This window comes from Microcebus murinus, chromosome 1 (genome assembly GCF_040939455.1).
Source record: "Microcebus murinus isolate Inina chromosome 1, M.murinus_Inina_mat1.0, whole genome shotgun sequence".
Taxonomy (NCBI): Eukaryota; Metazoa; Chordata; class Mammalia; order Primates; family Cheirogaleidae; genus Microcebus; species Microcebus murinus.
The window spans coordinates 125,496,778-125,521,716 of record NC_134104.1 but is presented as its reverse complement, the minus strand read 5'-3'; the positions used below and the strand labels follow the sequence as shown (position 1 = coordinate 125,521,716).

The 24,939-nt window shown below is 42.6% G+C and overlaps 1 protein-coding gene across 2 annotated transcripts in view; it reads right to left on the bottom strand.

Annotated features, from left to right (window-relative positions):
• Positions 1-273: 273 nt before the first annotated feature.
• The window catches only part of BTD (biotinidase), a 32,224-nt gene continuing 7,558 nt past the window's right edge, over positions 274-24,939 (bottom strand). Inside the window, exons 2-5 of one of the 2 annotated variants that reach the window (XM_012766945.3) lie at positions 15,871-15,925; positions 7,980-8,244; positions 2,781-2,930; positions 274-1,789 (exon numbers count right to left, since the gene is read on the bottom strand). In XM_012766945.3, coding sequence (XP_012622399.1) covers positions 617-1,789; positions 2,781-2,930; positions 7,980-8,244; positions 15,871-15,908 — 1,626 coding nt within the window. In that variant the 5' untranslated portion in view covers positions 15,909-15,925 and the 3' untranslated portion in view covers positions 274-616. The remainder of the gene's footprint in view (positions 1,790-2,780; positions 2,931-7,979; positions 8,245-15,870; positions 15,926-24,939) is intronic. The other variant, XM_012766946.2, reaches the window with a different exon arrangement.

Genomic DNA, 24,939 nt, shown 5'->3' with positions numbered 1-24,939 from the left:
AAGCAGATGCAAGAAAAACTTCTTTTCTATTTTTAAAGCTGTTTTCAAGCTGTTTCTGCCATTGCTGGTGGCGCCAGCATTGCCATTTCCTCTGGATAGAGTCCTCATTGACCAGGATGGGGGAGGTCCCCGAAGCAGCCATTTCTGGTACAGCTTTTGCTTTGAGAGTTTGTTTTTTACCCTAGAAAATCTTTGAGGCTTGTGAAATATTTACATGTCCTGGGTGTCACTTGATCAACAACAAGAAAAAAAAACAAAACCTCAAACCACTGCTTTGTGGGTATATAAAATATAAACTGACATTTATTTTTGTTTTAGCTCTTAAAACCAATTGTGTACTGATTTATTAGAGGCAGATGTGGCCCGACAAAGACAAATGAGAATAGGACATACCAGAGAATGTCTCAGTAATTGACGTTTAAGAGGAAGAGACACTGAGGGAATCTGTCTCTCCTACTGCTTCCCACGGTTCCCAGGGTGAGGTCGGGTGCCACAGAAGTGGGCTTCCGTCCCCAAGGACAGAAGGGATGGTCCCAGGGCTGTGAGCTGCAGCCTGTGGAAGTGCAGGGCTGTCCACGTGATGGCCAGAGTCCACCCCGCAGACCACACACTCTTCCTAGTCCCTCTCATACAACCGCCCATAGAGAGCCGCCGTCACCAGGCCGGACGACAGCTCACTCTTTCTCAAGAAATAGTGGTCATTCTCCCAGCCAAGCTGGTCGGGGACTTCCAGTGTCATCCCTGAGGTCAGAAACAAAGGAAAGATATAGGATGTACTGAAGTTGCCCCACAGGTGAAACTCAAATATGCCTGTGGCCTCTGTGATCTCCTGGCCACAGGTGTCAAAGCCAAGACCCCCACACTTGACCAGGGCACAAACTTGAACATAGTAAGTGCCATGTACCGTGTGAAGTCCATCAAAGACCCCCAGGGCATACAGCTCTTTGGACAAGGTTGGCCTCTTGTAAAGCAAGTGACAGCAGAGGCCGTTGGAACAGACTTGAAGATAGCCCTCCTTCCCCCAGACAGGCACCAGGGTGAAATTGTCGTACATCATCTCAGAGTGAAATGTGGGAGGGGCGTTCATGTTCCACGTGGTGGCTTCATCACAGTGGACTTCCTGGGCATCCTTTTCGCAGTATGGTTCACCTGACAGGATTCTTAAAAACTTACTATGGGATGGGTCCGTTTTACCTGTTGCGTTCTCTGTACCAACGAGACTCTGGGGATTTTTGGCTACTTGGGCAATTATAAGGTGACCTCCGGGGCTTTCCATGTCATGGTACCAAAAGGACTTCAGAGGGGTGTGTATGCCGCTCCCTGTCATCCCTAGGGATGGGTGGTGGATGTTAGCTGCCAGAACGTTGATGCCAAAGGCAATGGCAAAAGCTTTCTGGATCTCAATGGCTGCCAAGAGCGGGAGCTGGTTCATCCAGGCAGTCGGATACACGATGTGCTTCACGGCAGAGTCTCTGAGGAGTCTGATGGTAGGGTCAAAAAACAGTATGTCAAAGCAAGTGAAGATGCCAAACTTGCCAGCAAAGGGGGTATCGAAGGTGATGTGATCCACTTTAAGAGGGGTATCAAAAGCTGCCTCGAAGTACAGGTTGTGTTTACGGTAGCGGTCGACAAGGGTGCCATTACTGCTGAACACAACGTTTGTGTTAAACTGGTACCTGCCGTCGTTTGGGCACCCTGGGTCACTGCTGTGACAAGGCTGCTTCGTCCCGAGATTGGCCACCAAGAACATCTCTCCCTTGATGGCCATACAACTCAGGCGTTGGAGGACCTAGAGGAGAAAAGGTATAATTACATGAATTTTTAAAGTCCTTCCTTTGGCTTCATATTTTTTAAGTACAAAAGTACTTGTGTCCATTTTATACAAACAGCTATCATAAATCAATTTAAAAAAGCAATCACTACTGAAAACGTGCAAAGGATATGAACAGGTGATTCACAGAACAAATACAAACGGCCAAGAAACATTTGAAAAAATGCTCAGTCTTTTTAGTAATAGGGAAATACAAATTAAAACAATGAGATATCCCTTTTTTACCTCCATAAGATTGAAAAAAATTCAAAAAATTATTCTATCTTACATTGACCAAAGGGTGAGAAAACAGATACTCATATCCTATTACAGGGGATGTATAGTGAAATCAAAGTTTTTTTAAGGGGGAAATTTGGTACTCTTTAATATAATTTAAAATGTATATAGGAATTCAATTTCTAAAAATTTTTTGAGAAATTCCATTTCTAAAAATTTTATCTATAGAAAATCTTAGACATGTTTACAAAGATATTCATTAAAAGAATGCTTATAATTACAAGAGTTAAAAAAGAATAAGCATATAGTATGCTAAAAAATAGGATGTCAACTGCTACGAAATGCATAGAAAAGAATATAGTCAAATGCCCATTAAATTGTTGATGGCAGTTTCTCTACAAAAGGAAGTAGGATGAGAGACAGGCTATGGTGAAGGTGGCTTTTCCTATTTTTACTTCCGTTTGATTTGTTTTGGTTTAAGTATATATTCATATAATTCTTGTGTAGTTAATAAATGGAAAGATCCATAGCTGAGTAATACCTTATAATATCAGATATTCTGTAACTGAATAAATATGTGGCACATAAAATTTGGGGGGTTGGGGTCTGATTGTTTTGGATCCTGCGGTCTCTTTTCAATCTTAGTTAACATGCTTTGGCTTTTGCCCTCCAACTTGGTTCGTCTCCGAGTGCCTTCGGTCTACTGAGGAAGAAAGCTGGGATCCTCACACACCTCTGTGTCATTGAAACGGTGGGGCTCCAGGCATGGGTTCCAACTAACCAACTGGGGAGATGGCATGAAGTCCAAAAATGGGTAAATGGATGTTCTGGTAAAGTTGAATCCATGAATGCCATCTTCTGGAAACACTATGATCTGTACACCCTGAAAATCAAAACATCAAAGTATAGTCTGTTATCAGATGATGGGAATCACCACTTCATATTCATTCATTTATTCTTTCGTTCATTCACTTGACAACTGTCAAGAAGATACTCTGTACCAGGAACCAGAGGTACAAAGACAGTGGCTCAGCTGTCCTCAGAGATCTTAAGTCTTGGAGAGGCTGCCTCACTTGACCTAATCCCAAGGGAACAAAGACAAAGTTCTCTAGGGATAACCATTAACTATGCCGGGAACATCAGGGAAGGAGGGAAGGAGTATGCTCGGCTGAAAGGCACAGGAGTTTGCCAAAGCAAACAGTTGGGAGGGGTCGGAGTTCTTGGTGGTGCAAGGGGAGTCGGTCCAACAGCAGAGGGCCTTGAATATTGGGTCCATTAACAGGTGTGCAATCTCCAGTCCGGTGGTTTCAACATTCATTGTGCATTTAAGTCAGTTGGGGAACTCCTGAAAAAACGCTGATGCTGGGGCCCGCACCTAAAAAGTCAGATTCAATTGACTGCAGTGGGGTCCTAGCAACAGTGTTTGTTCAGCGGTCCCCCAGGTGATTCTAATGTGAAGCCAAGGCTGGGACCTGCTGGGACCCACTGGGCCAGTGGCTAAGAGTCAGCTTGTTGATCTCAGCATAGAAACAGGGACTCACAGGAAATCTCAATTCCACAGCTGGGAATTAGGACACTCCCTTTTGGACTCTGACTACCCTAAAGGCCTTTTGCCACACCTTGGGACACCCTGGGCTTCCCGGCTGTGATGGCCTGAGGCTCCCTGTGACGTCTACAGCAACGAAGGAAATACAAACAGGGCAGCCCTAGGCTCTCAGCGCCAGAGCTTCATTCTTTCTGCGGCTCTCTACTTCCAGGGCTGAACACGTCAAGCCTGGAGCACGGGTTCCAGGGTAGAAGGTGGGGAAGGCAGGCAGAGAAGTCATGAATCATCTCAACTAGCAGGCAGTTTGAGGCACTTATTTCTGGAATGCATTTGCAAACTCTTTTTAATTTTTTTAAAATCTGGTTATAAAAGCTTCAAAAGTTTCACTGTAGAAAATTTAGAAAACAAAAATAAACAACTCATAATCCTATAATAGAGATATTTATTGTTAATATCTTGGTTACTTTCATTGTTTTTCTCTCTGTATATATGTGTATATACAATTGAGATAATAAAAAATACATGGTTTTGCATCTTGACTTTTCTCATAAAGAACTTTCAAAAATAGCATTTGTAGTGGCCACATTATATTTTAGAGGACACCATAATTTACTCTCAATTATTGGAATTTGAATTATTCCCAATCTTTTGTAATAAATAGAAAACTGTGGCGACTCATCTGCATACAGCATGTTCAAAACACTTACTGAATGAGTGTGTACACGAATCTTTGATAAATCTCTAATTATTTCTTTAAAGTCTTACAAGTGAAATTACTAGGTCAAAGGGTATGAAAAATTTTAAGTTATGAACACACATGGCCAAATAGCTTTCCAGAAAGATTATACCAATGTATGCTCCATCAGCACACTATGAGATTGGTCATCTCACTGCACACTTAGCAATGACTATGTAAGGAAAAATTATCACACACCTGGAAATGCAAGATGAAGAATGCATGCCTTTCCAAATTATACTGGTGTACTCTTTAACAGGCTCACTCAAGGATCATTTAACTCTCTAGAAAATATACTACTGTTTACTGTTTGACTTTGTTATTTAAAACATCACCCCAAAGATTACAATTGTCTTGCCCTGTAGTACATTTGCCGCTTTTGTATCTCTTAGCAAATTCATTGCAACATTCATTGGACTGATAAACACTTTTCCATTCCTTAAATTCTCCTTTGCACCAACTTTACCATCTTATTAGTTCCTTCATTAATTAATGAGTTAAATAAAAGCTTTATTCATTCTATGTTTGTACAAGAGTCATGTTTTTAACTTTTTGAAAATTATACTTGGACAGACACCTTCTTTTATTGAAAACAAAACTTTGAGAGCATTGAATGGTTTTTTATGGAGAATAACATTTAAATTATGTACACATACTATATTAATATGAAAATTAAATTGCATTCTCTGAGCACATAGCCAGGAAAAAGGGGAGGAACAAAACCTGAGCTGAGGCAGAACTTTGGGTCTGATGTGACTAGTAATCCTTCCTAGGAGGTAGTCTGCATTACTGATAAATAGCTTCAGCTCAGGCCTTAATGAGATCAAGAACTCCTGACCAGGCACATTAGCTCATCTGTAATCCCAGCACTTTGGGAGGCTGAGGCAGGAGGATCACTTGAGGCCAGAAGTTCCGAGACCAGCCTGGGCAACATAGCAAGACCATAGCTCTACAAAAAAAATTTTAAAGAGCTCCTTCTGAGGAATGAAGGTTACTGACCTAAGTGACTGACCAGCCTGACCATCTATAAACTGGACTCCTTTTGTCCCCTATGAATGCCTCTACCAAGAAAGAATAACAGTCATGTGCTACGTAACAACGTTTCAGTCAATAACAGATCACATATGTGACAGTGGTCCCGTAAGATTATAATACTGTATTTTTACTGTACCTTTTCAAATACTTCCCGTAATGTTACAGTCACCTACAGGATTCAGCACAGTAACATGCTGTATGGGTTTGTAGTCTAGGAGCAACAGGCCATACCATAGAGCCTAGGTGTGCAGTAGGCTACACCATCTAGGTTTGCGTGAGTACACTATGATGTCTGCACAATGACCAAAATCGCCCAACAACATATTTCTTAGAATGTAGCCCTGTCATTAAGTGACACATGACTGCATTTTGATTGGCTTGTTCGAGAACCTCTGCCCTTATGGCAAGTTTGATATAAAACTTCAACACAAGCTTGCCATCAATTTGTCTTAGAAGTTGTTCAAAACATATAACCATGTAGGGGAGCTGAGATATCTGTAAGCACCAGACACAGTCATGTCAACAGCTTCATCCCCGCTCCTGGACCACAATGGAGAAGGAACGATGCTATGCAGCTGGCATGGGTTCAACAAAACCATGCTACGTTTCCTTTGGGGGCAGGTCAGTAAAAGGGGAAAGCAGGGGGGTTCTGCTGTCAGTGTCTCTGGGCTTCAGTGTGGCGGCTGCCAAATGGGCTTGAGGACAGGATACAGTAGGCAAGAGGTAGGTGGCACTTCAGGTGCCGGAATCAGTGCCATGCAAGCAAACATCTCTATCAAGACAACGCCCGCCCTCAAGCAGATCAATGTCAGCAGGAGGTCCGAGGGCACAGCCTGGGATTTTTTTACACTGACTTCAGCGTAGACACAAATGAGGTGTGTATCAAATGTGTGAATGACGTGAATGTAACTGATACTTGGATGCCAGTAAAGATCCCTAAATAGCCCAACAGGCTGGAATGATGAAATTTAACAGCACAATGTGAAGTCTTGCTCTCAGGTTAAATAAATCAACTTTACAAGTTCAGGATGGCAATGGCAGCATGTGTGCCTGCGTGTGTGAAAAGGGCACAGGGGTTTAGTTGACAGCAAGTGCCTTACGAATCCACAGTGAGATGTGTCTACCAAAAGTTTTCCAGGGAAAACATCTAGAATGAGAGAGGTGAGAGCTCCTCATGCTGCTTTTGTCAGAACCGGGAGAGCTGCAGACAGTTCTGAGCACAGAGAAAACCCAGAGAGTCTTGAGTAGAAGGGCTGGAAACCAAACCTCCGAAGGAACTAAGGATATACTGTCTGGGGGAGAGATGCCAGGGAGCCACGACAGCTGTCCTCAAATGCAAAGAAGGTGGCATGCCATGGTAAGGGCTCCAAGGACATAAGTCTAGTAGCAGTTCCAAGGAGAGCTGACTGCTGCTCATTGAAGACTTTTCCAGAAGTTCCCACAGTTGTAACAAGTGGACCTGAGAGACAGTGAGTTCTGAGCCACTGATGGTGTACAAGGGGAAAGTGGGTGTCTGGGACAAGAGAGAAGAGTCATCCAGCAAAGAAGCTGGACAAGGTCTTTAAGCTGCCTTCCAACACCAGTTTTACACACACACCCTGACCATGCTGTTCAGAGCAGAGACCTGCTGGCAGGACTGGTTCTGCCCTTCAAACTCACAGAGAGCAGGGAAGTTCACTTCCTGTTGGGCAGAACAGGGCTTCCTCACACAGATGGGCTTGGTTGACTGCCACCAGAGCTAAAGCTCAAGCTTCCCTTTGGTTATGGTTTCCCAGCTGGGCATTTTCTTTGGTAGTATCTGGCACGGACATTTCCCTCTTTGCCCCAAGGGGCCCCTCTCCTTCATACCCACCCTTCCTGGTGAGGGCTGGGGGAGGGGAGAACGTGGGCCAAGCAGGAAACCTTCACAAAGGCTGGCACTGGCCTCCCTCTGTCGGTGTGGGGTCAGTTCTGTCTGGACTAAGTTCTCACACTGTTCATAGTCTGGCACAGACACCAGAAATGAGCCCCCAATAATCTGAAGGCAGCAAATGGCAGTTTTGTGCATGCTTACTATTTCAGTTAAGCTTCAAATACCTCAGAGAGTGTAAGACTTCATCATGCCCAGTGGTTTTCAAATTTTTCTGCACATTAGAACCCCCAGGGGAGTCTTAAAAACAATCCCAATGCCCAGTCCACACCCCATCTGGACTCATTACAACGGACTCTTTGGGGCCCAGCACCAGGGTTTGTTTACAACTTGCCCAGTTGATTTCTCTACACCACCACATCTGAGAGGACCAGTGATCTAGCCCAGGGCTTCCCAAACTTGAAGTGCAAAAGCATCACCTAGGGATCCTGCCAAAACACAGATTCTGATTCAGTAGGTCTGAGGTGAGGCCCATCAGTCTGCATTTCTGGCAAGCTCCCAGGTGCTGCGGAGGCTCCTGGTCCACGGACCACTCTCTGAGCAGCGAGACTCTAGCCAACTGACTAATTCAACTCAGGTTAACTAGCTGCACTGATTTTCCAGGGGGGCTGCAGGAAGCCCAGGTTTACCACGGATCAAAGGCTAAAGAGTAATTTGCTCTGTTCTATGACACAAGCTCGGGGCCTAACCAAGGAGCACTTCTTGCCTTTTGGGCTGCAGTCATCACTTGCTGTTCATAGACGTCGAGGTTCTGGTTCATGAGCTCCAAGGCCTGCTTACGGCTGGTGAGAGCTAGCGGGTCTGGACTCAGGACGGACTGGTGCTCGTACACGGCGGCCACGTAATACTCGGCCTCCTGCTGTCCAGCCACGCAAGGCTCCCCGGCGGGGACTCCCAGGGCAACGACGTAGCAGCCGCAGAGGAAAAGAGCAAGCTTACTGCCGGCTCCAGACATAGTGCAGACCATAAATCTGGAATGTAACAGGGCAAGGGGAAAACAGCTGAATAAAGAATCCTGCCAAGAATTTAACTTTCACAGCTGTGATTTATTAATCCCAGCAATTAAATACACCGGCAGTGATACTGCAGCTCAAAGAGTTTGTTTCATGTTCCTAATAAAAGACTGTGTGTTTCTCTCCAAACACGTACCAAGCTACGTTTAAAATGGCTCACTGTGTTAACAGTCTGATTTTAGAACATTTCCAAACAGTCTCAGCGTTTGCCATGATTTTCTTACCCAGCGTTCAGCAAGGCTGTAGTACGTCACTGCTCATTTTCTAGCTGTGTGCTGGAATTTTAAGCAATAGCAAATATTCTGATTATGTGACATAATTCCGTGATATATTTCACACTCCACCCCCTGCCCTCCATACACACAAACACGCTGCTGTGGTGGTCAGGGTACAGCTCAGCTCAGCTTTCCTCCCCATAAAAACCAAATGGATTAAAATTCTCCCACATTTCTGTGGTTAGTAATGAACATAATGGATAACGGTCCCTTTATTCAGCACGACATTCTCCATCTGGTGCCAAGGAACTGCTGACTCCTACCCAAATGCCAATATCTACTCTCCGTTACACACGAGCCAAGAGAAGTCCCCCAGTCAGAGCACGGGTTTTTTCTTCTTCTTTGAACCTGAGAATCGTCGCACATCATCACTGTCTCGACCTTCGTCTCTGTGACTCCAAAAATTTTGCTCAAACGAGCATACTCGTTTGGAAATAAAGTCCCTTTTGCAGTGATAAAATACAATTTTCTAGAAAATAAACTAGAATTTTCCAGAAAGTAAACTGAGCTTTGTAACTCCTACCATAAAAGACCAGAAGTAAATGACACTCCTGTGTGTCTTCCCCCACCTCCAAGAATAGGAATATTTATTTCTAAAAGCTGTGTGCTACTAAGTGTTTTTAGAGTGAACAGTCCAATTCCATCTTGAAAATCAGCCTGGCATCCCAGCGGAAGCCCGACCCCCGGCACACGGATTTGCCCAGCGGTGTGCCAAGGCCAGGCCAGCTGCCTGTGGAGAGGGGCTGGGGCCAACCAACTGCCCAGAATCCGGATTAAACGTCAAGATAACCAAGACAAATCAAGGAATTGCATTGCTGCCCTTTAAAAGGAAAACAACATCCTGTCCAAGTCTCAACTCATAACTCCTGTGTTTATATTTCAAAACCAAACTCCCCAGGCTGCAAATTTCTTTTTCTTTTTATTTTTTTGTCAAAAATTCCAGAAATAAACCATAACTATTTTCAGCAACAGAATAAGGACTAGGGAGGCTCATTCAAAATCCTAGCAAAATCAAACACTTCTCAGAATGAGAAGCGTTCTCCCACCCCAACCCTGCCCCATCCCAAACTGTTACTTCTTTCCCCAGAAAATAAACGTGCTATCCAAACACCAAACTCCAGGACTTGTTGCCATTCATCTGGGACACTGTAAGCAATGCTTTAAGATAAGAACAATGAGCCTCTGAGTGAGCAGTCATGAGTTTTTGAGTAGAAACAAAAGTATAATTGATAAGCTTTTCTTAATCTGAACTTGGCCTCTAAAGACAAGCAAGGAATAATTTTAAATGTGTCAAAAAACTGCTTTCCATTCCATCTCTGGTTTCACAATTGTAATAACAGGCAGTGGTTTGGGGGGAGAACCTTCATCTTCAAAGTCATATTGACAATATTTCTAAAGTATAAGGCAGTAGCCTCCCTGAGAGGTGTCAAAACAGAGGCCAGGACAGGGCTGCATCCCAGTCCCTGCAGGTCAGGAGCCCCGGGGTCAAAGCTAGCACTCACAGTATGTACCTTTCTCAGCTGAGAGCTCTGCACCACTGATCTGGGAACACAGAACATTTGTTTAAGTCCAAGGGACTTGCAATCCAGCAAAACAAAGAACCAGCAGAACCTGCAAGATATCACATTTCTTTCTATTTTGAGAAAATAAAATTTATTTTACAAAAGAAGCCTGGTAGGAGAGCTGTACGTGGCAATCATCTGTGTGTGAACAAAGGCAGTTGATAATAAGAGGTTATGCAGATTTAACCAGGTATTCCTGCTTGAAGAACCAAGCTTAATGAGGTGGGAGAGATGAGTAATTACAATAAAACAGGTACAGTCAGCAGGTTCCACATCCCCAGATTCAACCATCCCCGGATTAAAAATATTCAGGGGGAAAACAGCCCCCTATAAGTAACAATGCAACAATAAAAAGTAATGCAAATTTAAAAACAATACAGTATAACAACTATTTACATTGCATTAGATTATTATAAGTAATCCAGAGATGATTTGAAGTATATGGGAGGATGTGCATAGGTTATATGCAAATACAACACCACTTTATATAATCTAAGGGGCTTGAGCATCTGAGGGTTTGGGTACTCACAGGGGGCCTGGAACCAATTCCCCAGAGATATTGAAGGACCCCTATACAACAGTCTGCCCTCCTGCAGAGTGGTGAAAGAGGAGACATTGTAACCAAATTAGCAAGTGCTGGTTTCTCCTCTTTGGCATCACATGTACTGTCTCAGGAAAAACCCACAGGGTCTGAAGCAAGGACTTTGAAGGCTCAGCAAGCAGCAGTGGGGGTGTTTGGCTTTAAAGTGGCAGGACTGGAGGGGCCAAGGCATCCCCCAGATGCCGCGCAGTGGTTACCAGGTGCCAGCCCGTGACAGCATGCACAGGCAGACTGAGGTGTGGGGGCTCCCGGGGAACACGGGGCTCTGGAAGTCACGGAGTTCTTGGAAATCCAGCAACTGGCCTGTCTTTAGAGGCGGTCAGGACCTGGACCATATAGGAAATGGTGACAGGTGTGTGCCTGGTGTGGCAGGTAGCAGTGCACTCCCTCTCACTGAAGGGCATCTGACATGGGAGGCTGAACTGCAGGTAGGGCCTGGTGTGAATTGCCCACTGGGGGGACCAGGTGCTTGCCCCCTGAGGACATTCTCTGCCCTCTCAGATGGGTGCCTTGGCCCGTGAGGTGCCCTGAACCCCACTGCAAGGAAACAGCAGAGCCAGGAGGGTGCTCGCCTTGGACAGCTGTGCAACAGCTGGCTGTGAGCCAGCCCGGGTGCAGGCGTCACGGGTGGAGCAGTGGACCATGTGGGCCTCTCCTCGTGGGGCTCACGCTCTGGGTGTGTGGGGACACTGGCCAGGTCAGATGGCGAGAACGCCAAGAGAAGTGAAGGCAGTGACAAGGGTGGTGTTGGGACAGTTTGAGGTGGTGTGGTCGGGGAAGGCCAAAGCCCTTACAGTATGCCAGGAGGATGCATCCAGGAGACAGGAAATCGTTGGTGGGGTGGGAAGAGAAGCCAGAGTGGCATTTTTATTTATTTATTTTTTTTTTGAGACAGAGTCTTGCTCTGATGCCCAGGCTGGAGTGCTGTGGCGTCAACCTAGCTCACAGCAACCTCAAACTCCTGGGCTCAAGCGATCCTCCTGCCTCAGCCTCCCGAGTAGCTGGGACTACAGGCATGCGCCACCATGCCCAGCTAATTTTTTCTATATTTTCAGTTGTCCAGCTAATTTCTTTCTATGTTTAGTAGAGACGGGGTCTTGCTCTTGCTCAGGCTGGTCTTGAACTCCTGACCTCGAGCGATCTTCCCACCTCAGCCTCCCAGAGTGCTAGGATTACAGGCGTGAGCCACTGCATCCGGCCCAGAGTGGCATCTTCAAGCAAGGATCCTGACCTCTGAGCAGACTTACAGATCTGCTTCTCATTTATTTCATAAGGCAAAACGTGCCCCCAACACCAGTCCTGACCGGGAAAGTTCTTTCAATCTAAGAAGAAAAGGAATCACAGTCTAAATTACATGGAAATCTATTTCATGGAAATTTGGTAACATGTCAATCATGAGATATTTTTACACACAAGGGATTTTTTTCCCCACCTTGCTAAATGATTCATCTGGGATAATTACCCGTGTTTCCTTCCTTAGCCATGCTATTACAGTAGCGCTTTTTGCAACAAAATGAAAGGATTATTACTAAGGCATTCTTAATAAGATAATTTCAGAGGCAGGTATATACATTTTAAAAATTTATATTTAGACCTACTGATCTTTTTAATAAAAGATCTTGTCACTCTCTACTTGTCAGGGAGAATAACAGTCCCATGGTTGGGAAAGGAGGCAAGAGAAGTTGGCAGAGGAAATGTCACATCCTGTGGAACAAAGCCTGAGGGACTTGCTAAGTCATCAGCAATCAGCATAGTATACATTCCTATGTATGGCTGACAGGATGCCAAGAAAAACATTGTAAAGTTCAAACAGTTTTAAAACTGTTCTCATGAATTTTGTCATTTCCTTGTCTAAATTCTTTTACATAAGGAGGAGAAATAATGTCTATCTCCGCTTCCTTTACATAATGTGAATTTAAAGAAATCATAAGAGACATTTTATTTCCCAGAAAGTCTTAGGACTGCCTCTTGTTTTCTTATTGTCCCATCTGAGTGTGCTAGTCATTAGCTTGTCAGTGCCTGGCCCCTGGAACAAGAAGCTCCACAAGGGTTGCAGCTTTGGCAGCTTTGTTCTAATCCACCCACCACCAAGACTTTTGACGTCTCAGTTGGAAAGGTCAAGTGGAAACGCTTGTGAGTGGCAGCTGATGATTCAAGCCTGAACTCACAAGGAACAGTGAATAAATTACCACGTTAATAAGTCCTCTGAGCTGAGGTGGTAAATTGTGATTTCACTTTTTAGAAAATTCCTGCTATTATCTTCAAGAAAGAGAATGATATACAAAAGGGTAACTTTGCACTGTGCCTTTGATTAGGGCCAATTTCTGCTCCGTTGACTAGAATAATTTGTCCTAGGAAACTAAATGTGCAATCAAAGGATCTTGACACTTTAATCTAAACGTATCATCTTTCTTTTCCTCAAATGGGAAATTATCTTCACAGTTTAAGTCAAATAAACCTTCTTCCTGAAATGCCATGTTTTTAATGTAAGACAGCTTTTATTTTGCACGTGGTATTTGGATAAAGTCTTAGTCTATTTCACTTTGACTGTTCAGACAGAAGGAACCCCAGCTGAGACTGCTTCTACAGGTTTGCTACTGCCACCCTGTGGACAAATTGAATATTAACCCAAGTGGGTACACGTGTGATCTTAAGCGTCACACTGACAAGGTGATTCTTAAACAGTAAATGGATGTGGTTTTTTCCTTCTTTTCCCTTCCATTTCTAATACCTCATGTATCTCTTTTACAGTGAAAAAATAAAGCATTTGATTTTCCAAGATCTGCATTTCATGCAAGCTGTTTTTTATTCCCCATAATCCCACAACCATGGCATCTTTTATATTCACAAGTATGAAATTTGTTGTGATTTTGTAAGAGGGGACTGAATGTAAAAAGTGATGCTGTCCATCCCCACTGTGACAAATACCCTCTGCAGGGGGAAATCTGGCTGAGTTAAGGGATCTATAGGGACAAAATTTTACATCAATGCCACACTGCCTTTTATATACACTGTAAACCATTTTATTGGTTTATTTAAGTAAACCCATTATTACTTCTTATCTTCCTGCCACATAACGCAGTGAAAGCAGAAGGTACAATTCTATTTTCACGGGGAGGGACAACTCTAGGACTGGTTAGTGGTGAGCTTGGGACTGGAAGCCAGTCCTCTTAGGACATGTTGAAGAACTGGAGGAATTCATTGGTCAAAACGTCAAAGACCACTGGGGAGTCTCAATGTAGCTGCAAGAGAAGTAAATAAACATTTCAAAGTAGTTCTTCCAAGGGAGCTTCTGGGTAATTAGACCCGAGCAGGGTTTCTCAATGTAAGCGTGCCACAGAACCACCTGGAGGGCTGGAACACATAGATCCCTGGACCCCAGACTCAGTTTTGATTCAGTAGGTCTGGGATAGGAACTGAGAATCTGCATTTCTAACAAATTCCCAGGTGATGCTGATGTTCCTGGTCTGGGTCACACCTGGAGAACCACTGGACTAGAGGATAAAGGCATGCATATCCTATCTGACTCCTATCTTTCCCTCGAATCAAAAAAAGATGTGAATCAGAAACGTCACCTTTGCAGGACCTGATCAAATTAAAAAGCTTCTCTGCACAGCCAAAGAAACTGTCATGAGAGCAAACAGACAACCCACAGAATGGGAGAAAATTTTCCCAAGCTACACATCCAATAAAGGGCTGATAACTAGAATCTATTTAGAACTCAGGAAAATCAGCAAGGAAAAATCAAACAACCCTATCAGAAAGTGGCCAAAGGATTTGAACAGAAACTTTCCAAAAGAAGACAGAATAATGGCTAACAAACATATGAAAAAATGCTCAACATCTCTATTCATCAGGGAAATGCAAATCAAAACAACAATGAGATATCACTTGACTCCAGTGAGAATGGCCTTTATTAAAAGTGCCAGGCCGAGCCCTGTGCTCACACCTATAATCCTAGCACTCTGGGAGTCTGAGGCGGGTGGATCCTTCAAGGTTAGGAGTTCGAAACCAGCCTGAGCAAGAGCAAGACCCTGTCTCTACTATAAACAGAAAAAAATTAATTGGCCAACTAAAAATATATAGAAAAAAATTAGCCGGGCGCGGTGGCTCACGCCTGTAATCCTAGCTCTCTGGGAGGCCGAGGCGGGCGGATTGCTCGAGGTCAGGAGTTCAAAACCAGCCTGAACAAGAGTGAGACCCCCGTCTCTACTATAAATAGAAAGAAATTAATTGGCCAACTGATACATATATATAAAAAAAAATTAGCCGGGCATGGTGGCACATGCCTGTAGTCCCAGCTACTCGGGAGGCTGAGGCAGTAGGATCGCTTGAGCCCAGGAGTTTGAGGTTGCTGTGAGCTAGGCTGATGCCACAGCACTCACTCTAGCCTGGGCAACAAAGTGAGACTCTGTCTCAAAAAAAAAAAAAAAATTAGCTGGGCACGGTGGCACATGCCTGTAGTCCCAGATACTCAGGAGGCTGAGGCAGAAGGATTGCTTGAGCCCAGGAGTTTGAGGTTGCTGTGAGCTCGGCCGACACCATGGCACTCTAGCCTGGGCAACAGAGTGAGACTCTGTCTCAAAAAAAAAAAAAGTCTCAAAACAACAAATGTTGGCATGGATGCGGAGAGAGAGGAACACTCCTATATTGCTGGTGGGACTGCAAACTAGTTCAACCTCTGTGGAAAGCAATATGGAGATACCTTAAAGCAATATAAGTAGATCTACCATTTGATCCAGTAATCCCATTACTGGGTATCTACCCAAAAGAACAAAAGACACTCTATAAAAAAGACACCTACACTCGAATGTTTATAGCAGCATAATTCACAATTGCAAAGATGTGGAAACAACCCAAATGCCCATCAATACATGAGTAGATTAATAAAATGTGGTTAATGTATACCATGGAGTACTATTCAGCTTTAAGAAACAATGGTGATATAGCACCTCTTGTATTTTCCTGGATGGAGCTGGAACCCATTTTACTAAGTGAAGTATCCCAAGAATGGAAAAATAAGCACCACATGTACTCACCAGATAATTGGTATTAACAGATCAACACCTAAGTGGACATATAGGAATAACATTTATTGGGCGTTGGGCAGGTGGGAGGGGGGAGAGGGGGATGGATATATACATACATAGTGGGTGAGATGCACACCATCTGGGGGATGGACATGCTTGAAGCTCTGACTCCTGAGGGGAAGAAGGGGAAAGGCAACACATGTAACCTAAACATTTGTACCTCTATAATATGCTGAAATAAATAAATAAAAAAAAATACGTTATCAGAAAAAATAAACGTCGCCTTTACTTCCCAGGTGTCCCTCCAATAAGGCTGATAGAACTTGGGCAGATTTCAAAGTGTTTCTACCACATTTAGTGAAGAAAAGCAGCAAAGAAAGTATTTAAACACTAAAACTAGAGGGAAATGCCTCCCCGAAAACAATTTGATCTAGATCTGTTAGAGAACTCAGTGCTTGTTTTAGCTGTGACAGGAACACCATTGCAGAACCAGGTTGTTACTGGATTGCATTTGTTTAAATAAAGTTCCTGATTTTAAAAAACAAAACAGGGTCAATATAGTAAGACTAGATAATCTGAAAAGTCTTCCAACCATATTCTTCAAAACTGTAACAGATTATTCTCGAATGCACATCTGAGTTTGCAGGAAAGTTCAGGGAAATCTTGGGAGGTCGAAAATCAATCGTGAGAAAGTCAATCTCCTTGATCAGAGACCTTAATCAGGCAGAAAGGAAAATACACACAGAAAAGGCTTTTCTACTATCAGTCAGTCCTGGTGGAGAAGAATGGTGGGGGAACTTCTAGCTACTCTGCTCTTTTGGAATGTTTATGGCTTCCAAAAGCCACCACCAAATTATCTGAAATGAGCCTCACTGTGTGTCAGCAAGGCATCATTTTGAAAAAAGCCTTTGGGAAATGTCTCCTCCATTTCCTTGTTGGACTACCTCAAATTAAAGTCAGCAGAAGAACCACCTTCTTCTAGATCAGGCGCCTTCAAACTACGGCCCATGGGCCACATGTGGGCCACCTAGCGCATTTATCTGGCCCTCCAGATGTTTTTGCTGCCACTGCCTGTCCTGCTTAACAGCCAACTCGGCCTGGGCCCACAGTGCGCACTCTCCAACGGTCTGAGGGACAGTGAACTGGCCCCCTGTTTAAAAAGTTTGAGGACCCCTGTTCTAGATAATGAGGACCTGAGGGCTGGACATCTAGGAGAAAAAAGAACCAGTGCCTAGAAAATATGATGTCCTAGAACCACATGTCAACATTTTCAGGGACGATGTGCTCAGAAATGTGGGCAAAGTCAAGTCGCTTTGTGATTATTAAATGTACAGTGGACACAACGTAAGTGTACGGTGGATGAAACCTTTCTAGGTGTGCGGCAGACGCAGCATCACTACTTCGAGTCCTGTCACACTTGTACTGTCACCTGCCAGCACTCAGGAGTGAAACATGGAGCTGAAGCTGCCCAGGATGCAGGCAGTGGAGAACAATGCACTGGGTGACAGAGCCAGGGAGCCACGTTCTCCAAATGGAAAGAATAATCCCTAATAGGATAGTCCAGAAACACTGCAACTGAATGATAGGAAGAATTGTAAAAGAAACAATTTTTTAAAAAGCTAAAGTAAACCAAAGGACTAGAAATCACATGCCAAAGGCCACCCTTTCCTGTTGAGAGCCCAAGAGATAAGTATTTGGGAGAGGCATAGTGCAGATTACCAAGAAAGAAACAAAAAGCAGGCAAACGGGTGCTGATGCTGTCAGTTTCTGAGCACACGTGGAGGACGCTCTTGACACAAGCACAGTGGAAGACGTGGTGACTGACAGCGTGCTGCGGGTACTCAGGTGTTTGGTTGGAGGGTAGAGCACAATTAAGAATGATAGTGAGCTTTCCAGATCTATTCACGCACTCGACAGTCTTCTTCAAGCCTGGCATGGTAGATGTGTAGAGAAATGGTTAATGTCTCCACCTTTGTGCCTCTTTTCCTGGAGGCATGAAGCATTTTTCTTTTCTTCTGCTTTGGCTAAATCAATAATTACTTGTGTGCATTTCTGCCTTGGGGAAAAGTCCCAGCTCAGCCATAGCTGCATCCTGGTTCTAACGCAAGTCCCACTGCCCGATGCCAACCAGACTCTCAATGGGGCAGACATCTGACTGGCTCCCCTAGTGCTACAGTTTTACCTGGCATGCAGGTCCAAGGCTTCCAGACCTGGACTCCCTGAGGGTGCTGGGAGTATGGGGTTGAGTAGGGGATTCAGTCTTCCACAAGAGTTTTAAGCACTATATTCCTCAGCATCAGAGGCAAAGCAGAGGGGGATATTCTAGCTTCTTTTGAGGAAGCAGTTACTCTTTTATTTATTTTTTTTTTTTTGAGACAGAGTCTCACTCTCTTGCCTGAAAGAGTGTTGTGGTGTCAGCCTAGCTCACAGCAACCTCAAACTCCTGGGCTCAAACAATCCTCCTGCCTCAGCCTCCCAGGTAGCTGGGACTACAGGCCTGTGCCACTGTGCCTGACTAATTGTTTTTTCTATTTTTAGTTGTTTGGCTAATTTCTTTCTATTTATAGTAGAGACGGTCTTGCTCTTACTCAGGCTGGTCTGGAACTCTTGAGCTCAAGCAATTCTCCCGCCTCGGCCTCCCAGAGTGCTAGGATTACAGGTGTGAGCCACCACTCCCGGCCAAGCAGTTACTCTTAAACTAGAAGGGGATTACTATCCAGAGCGAAGATTTCAACCAAACCTATTCTGTCCAAAAGCCCACACTCTTTTTATGCCACCACACTCAAAATAATAGGAGGAGAAGGTTGACTGAAAGGGTGATATTGGGATGAATGAATAACAATTTGGAAAAAAGTTTAAATATGTTAGGCGATACACAAAAATAAACTCAAAATCATCTGAATGTTAGGAAAACTAGCATAAATTAGAATTAGTTATCAGACACTTGACGAAACAACTTTCTAAAATGTGAAGCAGTTAAAATAATGGAAGAAACAGGCCAGGTGTAGTGGCTCATGCCTGTAATCCTAGCACTCTGGGAGGCCAACGCAAGAGGATCCTTTGAGCTGAGGAGTTCAAGACCAGCCTGAGCGGGCCGGGCGTGGTGGCTCACGCTTGTAATCCTAGCACTCTGGGAGGCCGAGGCGGGCGGATTGCTCAAGGTCAGGAGTTCAAAACCAGCCTGAGCGAGACCCTGTCTCTACTATAAAAATAGAAAGAAATTAATTGGCCAACTAATAAATATACAAAAAATTAGCCGGGCATGGTGGCGCGTGCCTGTAGTCCCAGCTACTCGGGAGGCTGAGGCAGTAGGATTGCTTGAGCCCAGGAGTTTGAGGTTGCTGTGAGCTAGGCTGATGCCACGGCACTCACTCTAGCCTGGGCAACAAGTGAGACTCTGTCTCAAAAAAAAAAAAAAAAAAAAAAAAGACCAGCCTGAGCAAGAGCAAGATCCCATCTCTACCAAAAATAGAAAAAATTAGCCAGGTGCAGGAGCACACACCTATAGTCCCAGCTGCTCAGGAGGCTGAGGTAGGAGGATTATTTGAGCCCAGGAGTTTGAGGTTGCTGTGAGCTACAATGATGCCACTGTACTCTAGCTGTGGAGACAGAGTGAGACTCTGTCTCAAAAAAAAAAAAAAAAGAAAAAGAAAAAAACAGATTGACAAATTAAAATTTACATGCAAAATATAAACATCAAGACAACACTTATAAACAGGGAATGAACAAGAACAGATTTAAACAAGGAAAAAAAAACAAATCATAAACAAACACTTTGGAAGATTTTAAACTTATGTACAAAATAAAAATTAAAATGATACTATTCAGCCAGGTGCAGTGACTCACACCTATAAACCTAGCACTTTAGGAGGCTGAGGCAGGAGGATCGCTTGAGCCCAGGATTTTGAGGTTGCAGTGAGCTAGGCTGACACTACTGCACTCTAACCTGGGCAACAGAGTGAGACCCTGTCTCAAAAAAACAAAAAACAAAAACTGGTACTAAGAATATTAAATTTGTAAAAAAAAGTTAAGGGGTAAAGTAGTAAAGTGATAATAAATAGAAATGTCTTACTGGTATAAACAAGTTTGAAATTTTGTATTATGAGTCATAACCAGTCTACCTCTGGGACTTTATCTTATTTAATAGTAGGTCATTCTAAGCAAGGAAAAAAGGTATTAGTTGAAGTAATAGCATATCATGGAAATAAAGAATATAGCTTTTGAGTTTCAGCACATTTCAGTTGAAATCCTGATGCTGATATTTGTTTATTATATGACCTTGTTATATGTAACATAACTAAGCTTCAATTCCTTCATCTATAAGTTGAAATAAAAATATCTGCTATAAAATGCCTTATGTTCAATAAGTTGAAGCTAGTTGAAACAGAAGGATGAGTCCCAATAGACAAAAGCTAGAAACAAATAATATCTAATAGGAAGTTAAGAAAATTAATGTAAATCAGCCAGGTAGAATATTAAGCAAAAAATTATAGAGATAATTATGAAGTCTTTGAAAATGAAATATGCTTAAGATGTGCCAAACAAATATATTGTGAAAAATTTTCTATATTTATAATAGCTAAGTAAAATATGTATGCATGTGAACAAAGACTGAAAAAGAATGTGAATTAATGAAAACATGCAAGCCATTTTTATGGAGACTTAAAATGCTTTCTTAAATGTTATACAGTTTTTCTAATAAATGAAAACCATAAAGAAAAAATAAAAAGCTGACTTCAGGTTTCCAGTCTGGCATGTAGGGAGCTTGTAAGTTGCCACTCCATCCTAATAAGTAAAAAGGTAAACAAAAACTAAAAACCAACAACTCTTCTTAGAAATGTCAGAAAATTGAGGTCACAGGGCAAACTTTTGCCCCAGTATTAGAGAGACAGGCGGATACAGAGAATCACAACTTACCAGAGCAGAAACCCACAAGCAGAACCTCCACAGGAACCAGCACCCAGGTAGCAACACCCAAAATGTAACAGATGGAGTGCTGGAGGCTCAGCAGGGACAAGCCTATGAGTTTAAAACTCCAGTCTCAGATCGGTGAACCCACACTTTTGTGAGTTTTACCTCTAGGAGCTAAACCAGGTTCTCACAAGGAAGACTGGGAAAAATCCCATCATGCTTCTGGCAGAGGCAGGAGAAAAGTAAACAAAATATTCTTTAGCAGGCCTGACCTCCAGAGAAAGGATTTTACCAGAGCCTAACCTATTGGGGTTTTATTAGAGCTCAACTGACCCAAGGGAAGGGAAATATCCAGCTCTAGGCCCCTCTAGCCATTCAGTTCCACCTGGTGGGGGTAGGGGCTGAGAAGCACTTGTAAAGTTCACAGTCCCCAGGCACAGGCTCCCTAAAAGACTGAGACCTAATGGTAAGACTATAGAACACGTCCCCTCCCACCACGCTCCACCACGCATCACTAAATGCCTATTTACTGCAGTTCCTTTACCCAGTATGTCATGTCTAGCTTTCAACAAAAAATTACAAGGCCCATTAAAAAGTAAAAAATACAGTGTGAAGAGGGAGTAAACATCACAACCAGAGTCAGATATGGCAGCGATGTTGGAATTATCAGACCAGCAATTTAAAATAACTATGATGAACGTGCCAAGGGCTCTACTGGAAAAAAAGAGACAACATGCAAGAATAGATGGGTAATATAAGCAAAGAGATGGAAATTCTAAGAAAGAATCAAAAAATAAATGCTTGAAATAAAAAACACTAACAAAGGCCAAGCGCGATGGCCTGGTGGCTCACGCCTGTAATCCTAGCACTCTGGGAGGCCCAGGCAGGAGGATTGCTTGAGCTCAGGAGTTCAAGACCAGCCTAAGCAAGAGCAAGACTCCATCTCTATAAAAAACAGAAAAATTAGCCAGGTGTAGTGGTTCTTACCTGTCAAGAGAACGAAAAGACAAGCTACAAACTGGGAGAAAATATTTGAAAAAGGCATATCAGATGAAGGAAGGTTATCCAAAATATACAAAGAACTCCTAGTTAACAATAAAGAAAATACTAACCTGATTGAAAAACAGGCAGAAGATCTGAACAGACATCTCACCCAGGAAGATATACAAATGGCAAATAAACTTATGAAAAGACATTCCACATTTCGTGTCATTAGAGAATTGCAAATTAAAACAACGAGATACCACCAACACACATATTAGAAAGCCTAAAATCCAAAATGCTGACAAGACCAAACGCTGTTGAGGATGTGGAGCAACAGGAACCCTCATTCATTGCTGGTAGGAATGCAAAATGGTACAGCTCCTTTGGAAGACAGTTTGGCAGTTTCTTATAAAACTAAACATACTCTTATCATATGATAAAGCAATCGCATTCCTTGTATTTACCCAAAGAAGTTGAAAACTTATGTCCCCGTAAAAGCCTGTACATGGATGTTCATAACAGCTTTATTCGTAATTGACAAAATTTGGAAACAACTGAGGTGTCCCTTCAGTAGGTGCATAGATTAATAAGCTGTGACATATCCAGACGATGGAATGTTATTTGGTGCTATCCAGCCATAAAAGACAGGGAGGAACCTTAAGATACGTATTATTAAATGAAAGAAACCAAACTGAAAAGGCTACATACTGTATGATTCTAACTACATGACATTCTGGAAAACGCAAAATTACAGAAACAGTAAAAAGATCAGTGGTTGCCAGGAGTCAGGGAGGAGAGAGGGATGAACAGGCAGAGCACAGAGGATTTTTAGGATTTTTAGTGAAACTATTCTTATGATACTGTAATGGTGGATACATGTCATTATGTATTTGTCAAAACCTGTCAAATGTACAATACCTGTACACCAAAAGTGAATCCTAATATAAACTATGGACTTTGGGTGATAATGATATGTCAATGCAGGCTTGTCAACTGTAATAAATGTGCTACTCTTCGCCGGGATATTGGGAGACTGTGCATATGTTGGGGTGAGGAGTATATGGGGACTCTCAGGCCAGGCCAGAGAGTCCCCTTTGAAAATCTATTCCCTCTTTGAAAGGATGGGCAAAAATAAACAAACAAACACCTGCCTGTCTGCTAAAGTAACTGACACAGAAACTTGTGTATCTCATCTTAGGCTTTAAGTAGGGGGGAAAAAAGTAGCCCTTGAAGAATCATAACCAAAGCTTTTTCCTTATGTGGGTTCAGGATTCAAATTCTTGTAACATACATGACCCCAGTATCCCCAAGCCAAGAAATGAGCACAGTGGTTTTGAGATAACAGTCCTGAGATTCCTGGAAAAGCCAATCTACATCCTCTCTAAAGGAACTCTTCTCCACCCTAGGCCACTCAGGAGCCTCCCAAGTAGAGCCCAGATAAATACGAACTCACAATTCAAAATTACTGAACACACAAGAAATAAACTATCATGCAAGAAAGTCAAAAGAACACAGCAAAATAAGGTCCCCAACAACTTCAGGTGACAGTATTACTACTGCAAATTATCAAATAAGTACACTGAATATGATTAAAGAAGTACCCACTGGGATCTAACAAAGGTAAAAGAATAAGATACTGTCAAATGAAATCAGATGGAAAGATTTTGTGGCATGGGAGTTAGATGGAAAAAAAAATTGCTTAGAATGTACCACAGAGATGACAAAAATGGGAAAAGAAGTTAAGAGACATAAAAGATATATACAATGTTCCATCAATTTCTAATTGGAACTTCGGAAGGAAAAAATACAGAAAATGACACATATTTGAAGGAATAAAAGCTGAGACTTTTATCAATGAAATACAGAAATCCATAGATTCAGGATAACCAAAAAGAAATCTAGACACAACATAAAGAAACTTTAGCACTCCAAATATTTTTTTAAACATCTTCAAAGCAACCAGAGTGAAAAGAGATTACCTTTAAAGACTAGGTAATCTGAATAACAGCAGACTTTTCAAGAGCAACCATAGAAGAAGATGATACCTTCAATGTGTAGAAAGAAAATAAACCCAGAATGGCTTGGTTCACCTCCCACATAAACCTGCAAATAAACAGTAAAAGAAAAATTCACTCAAAAATGAGTAAATAAAAAGCTCAGGATATTTTGAAAGAGACTATAAGAAAGTGAAGATTACTCATCAGAAAATCACCACAAAGCAAATAAAAATTGTGACAAAACATTCTGCAATGAATGAAAAAAATAACAATTACCTCTATAAAACAAAAGCACAAAGTAGACCAGTGACAAAAGAATTAAAAGAAGAAAGAGAAGGAGGAGGAGGAGGAAGGAGATAGAGAGGGGTATGAGGAGGAAGATGAGAGGAAGAGGAAGTGGGGAGGAGGGAGACAGGTAGGGGGAAGAGAAATGAAATGTTCTGTGGCAAGGCTCAGGGAAGAAATAAGAGAAAAAAAATAAAACCGTCAAAGAAATTAAGGTAAATATGGAAGCAGCACAAAGGGACCAGATGATGTTGTAAATAAGTGAGTAACATGGATGGAAATAGAGAATTGAAAAGGAGTCTAGAGAAAATGACAGATATGGAGCCTAGGTGAATGAGATCCAACATACACGTAACTGGAAAATCCACAAAAGAAAAAAGAAATATTGTGTTGTGGACACACTCTAAGGTGGCTCTTTATATAATTCTTGTTCCTTGAGTGCAGGAGGAAACTGTGGTTTGCTTCTAGCCAATAGAGTATGGCAAAGTTGAATGGATTTCCATATGTAATTAAAGTCCCAAAGCAGTTAATTTTGTTACTCAAAAGAGATGATACCAGTTGGGCCTGACTTAGTAAGGTAAAAGCCTTTAAAAGAAGAACTGGGGTGCTCCCTAAATTCAGACACATTCTCTCCTGCTGTCCTTGAAGCAGCAAGCCACTGTGAATTCTACAGCTGCAAGGAAATTAATTCTTCCAACAATCAATTGGCCTTGGAAGAGAACTCAGCCTCAGATGACACCGTGGACTTAGCTGACACCTTCAGTGTAGCCTTGTGAGATTCTGAGCACAGGATCCAGTGAAGCCATGCTGAGACTCCACAGAAACTCTGAGATAATAAATAGGTCTTGTGTTAAGCTGCTACGTGAATGGTAATTTTTTAATACAACAATAAATAATATATTGGAACAGAAAAAATATTTAAAGATGATATTGAAGAAAACTCATCAGAAATAAAAGCAGATTTGAATTTGAAAGGACACAGCAAAATTCAAGAAAGAAAGAAACAGA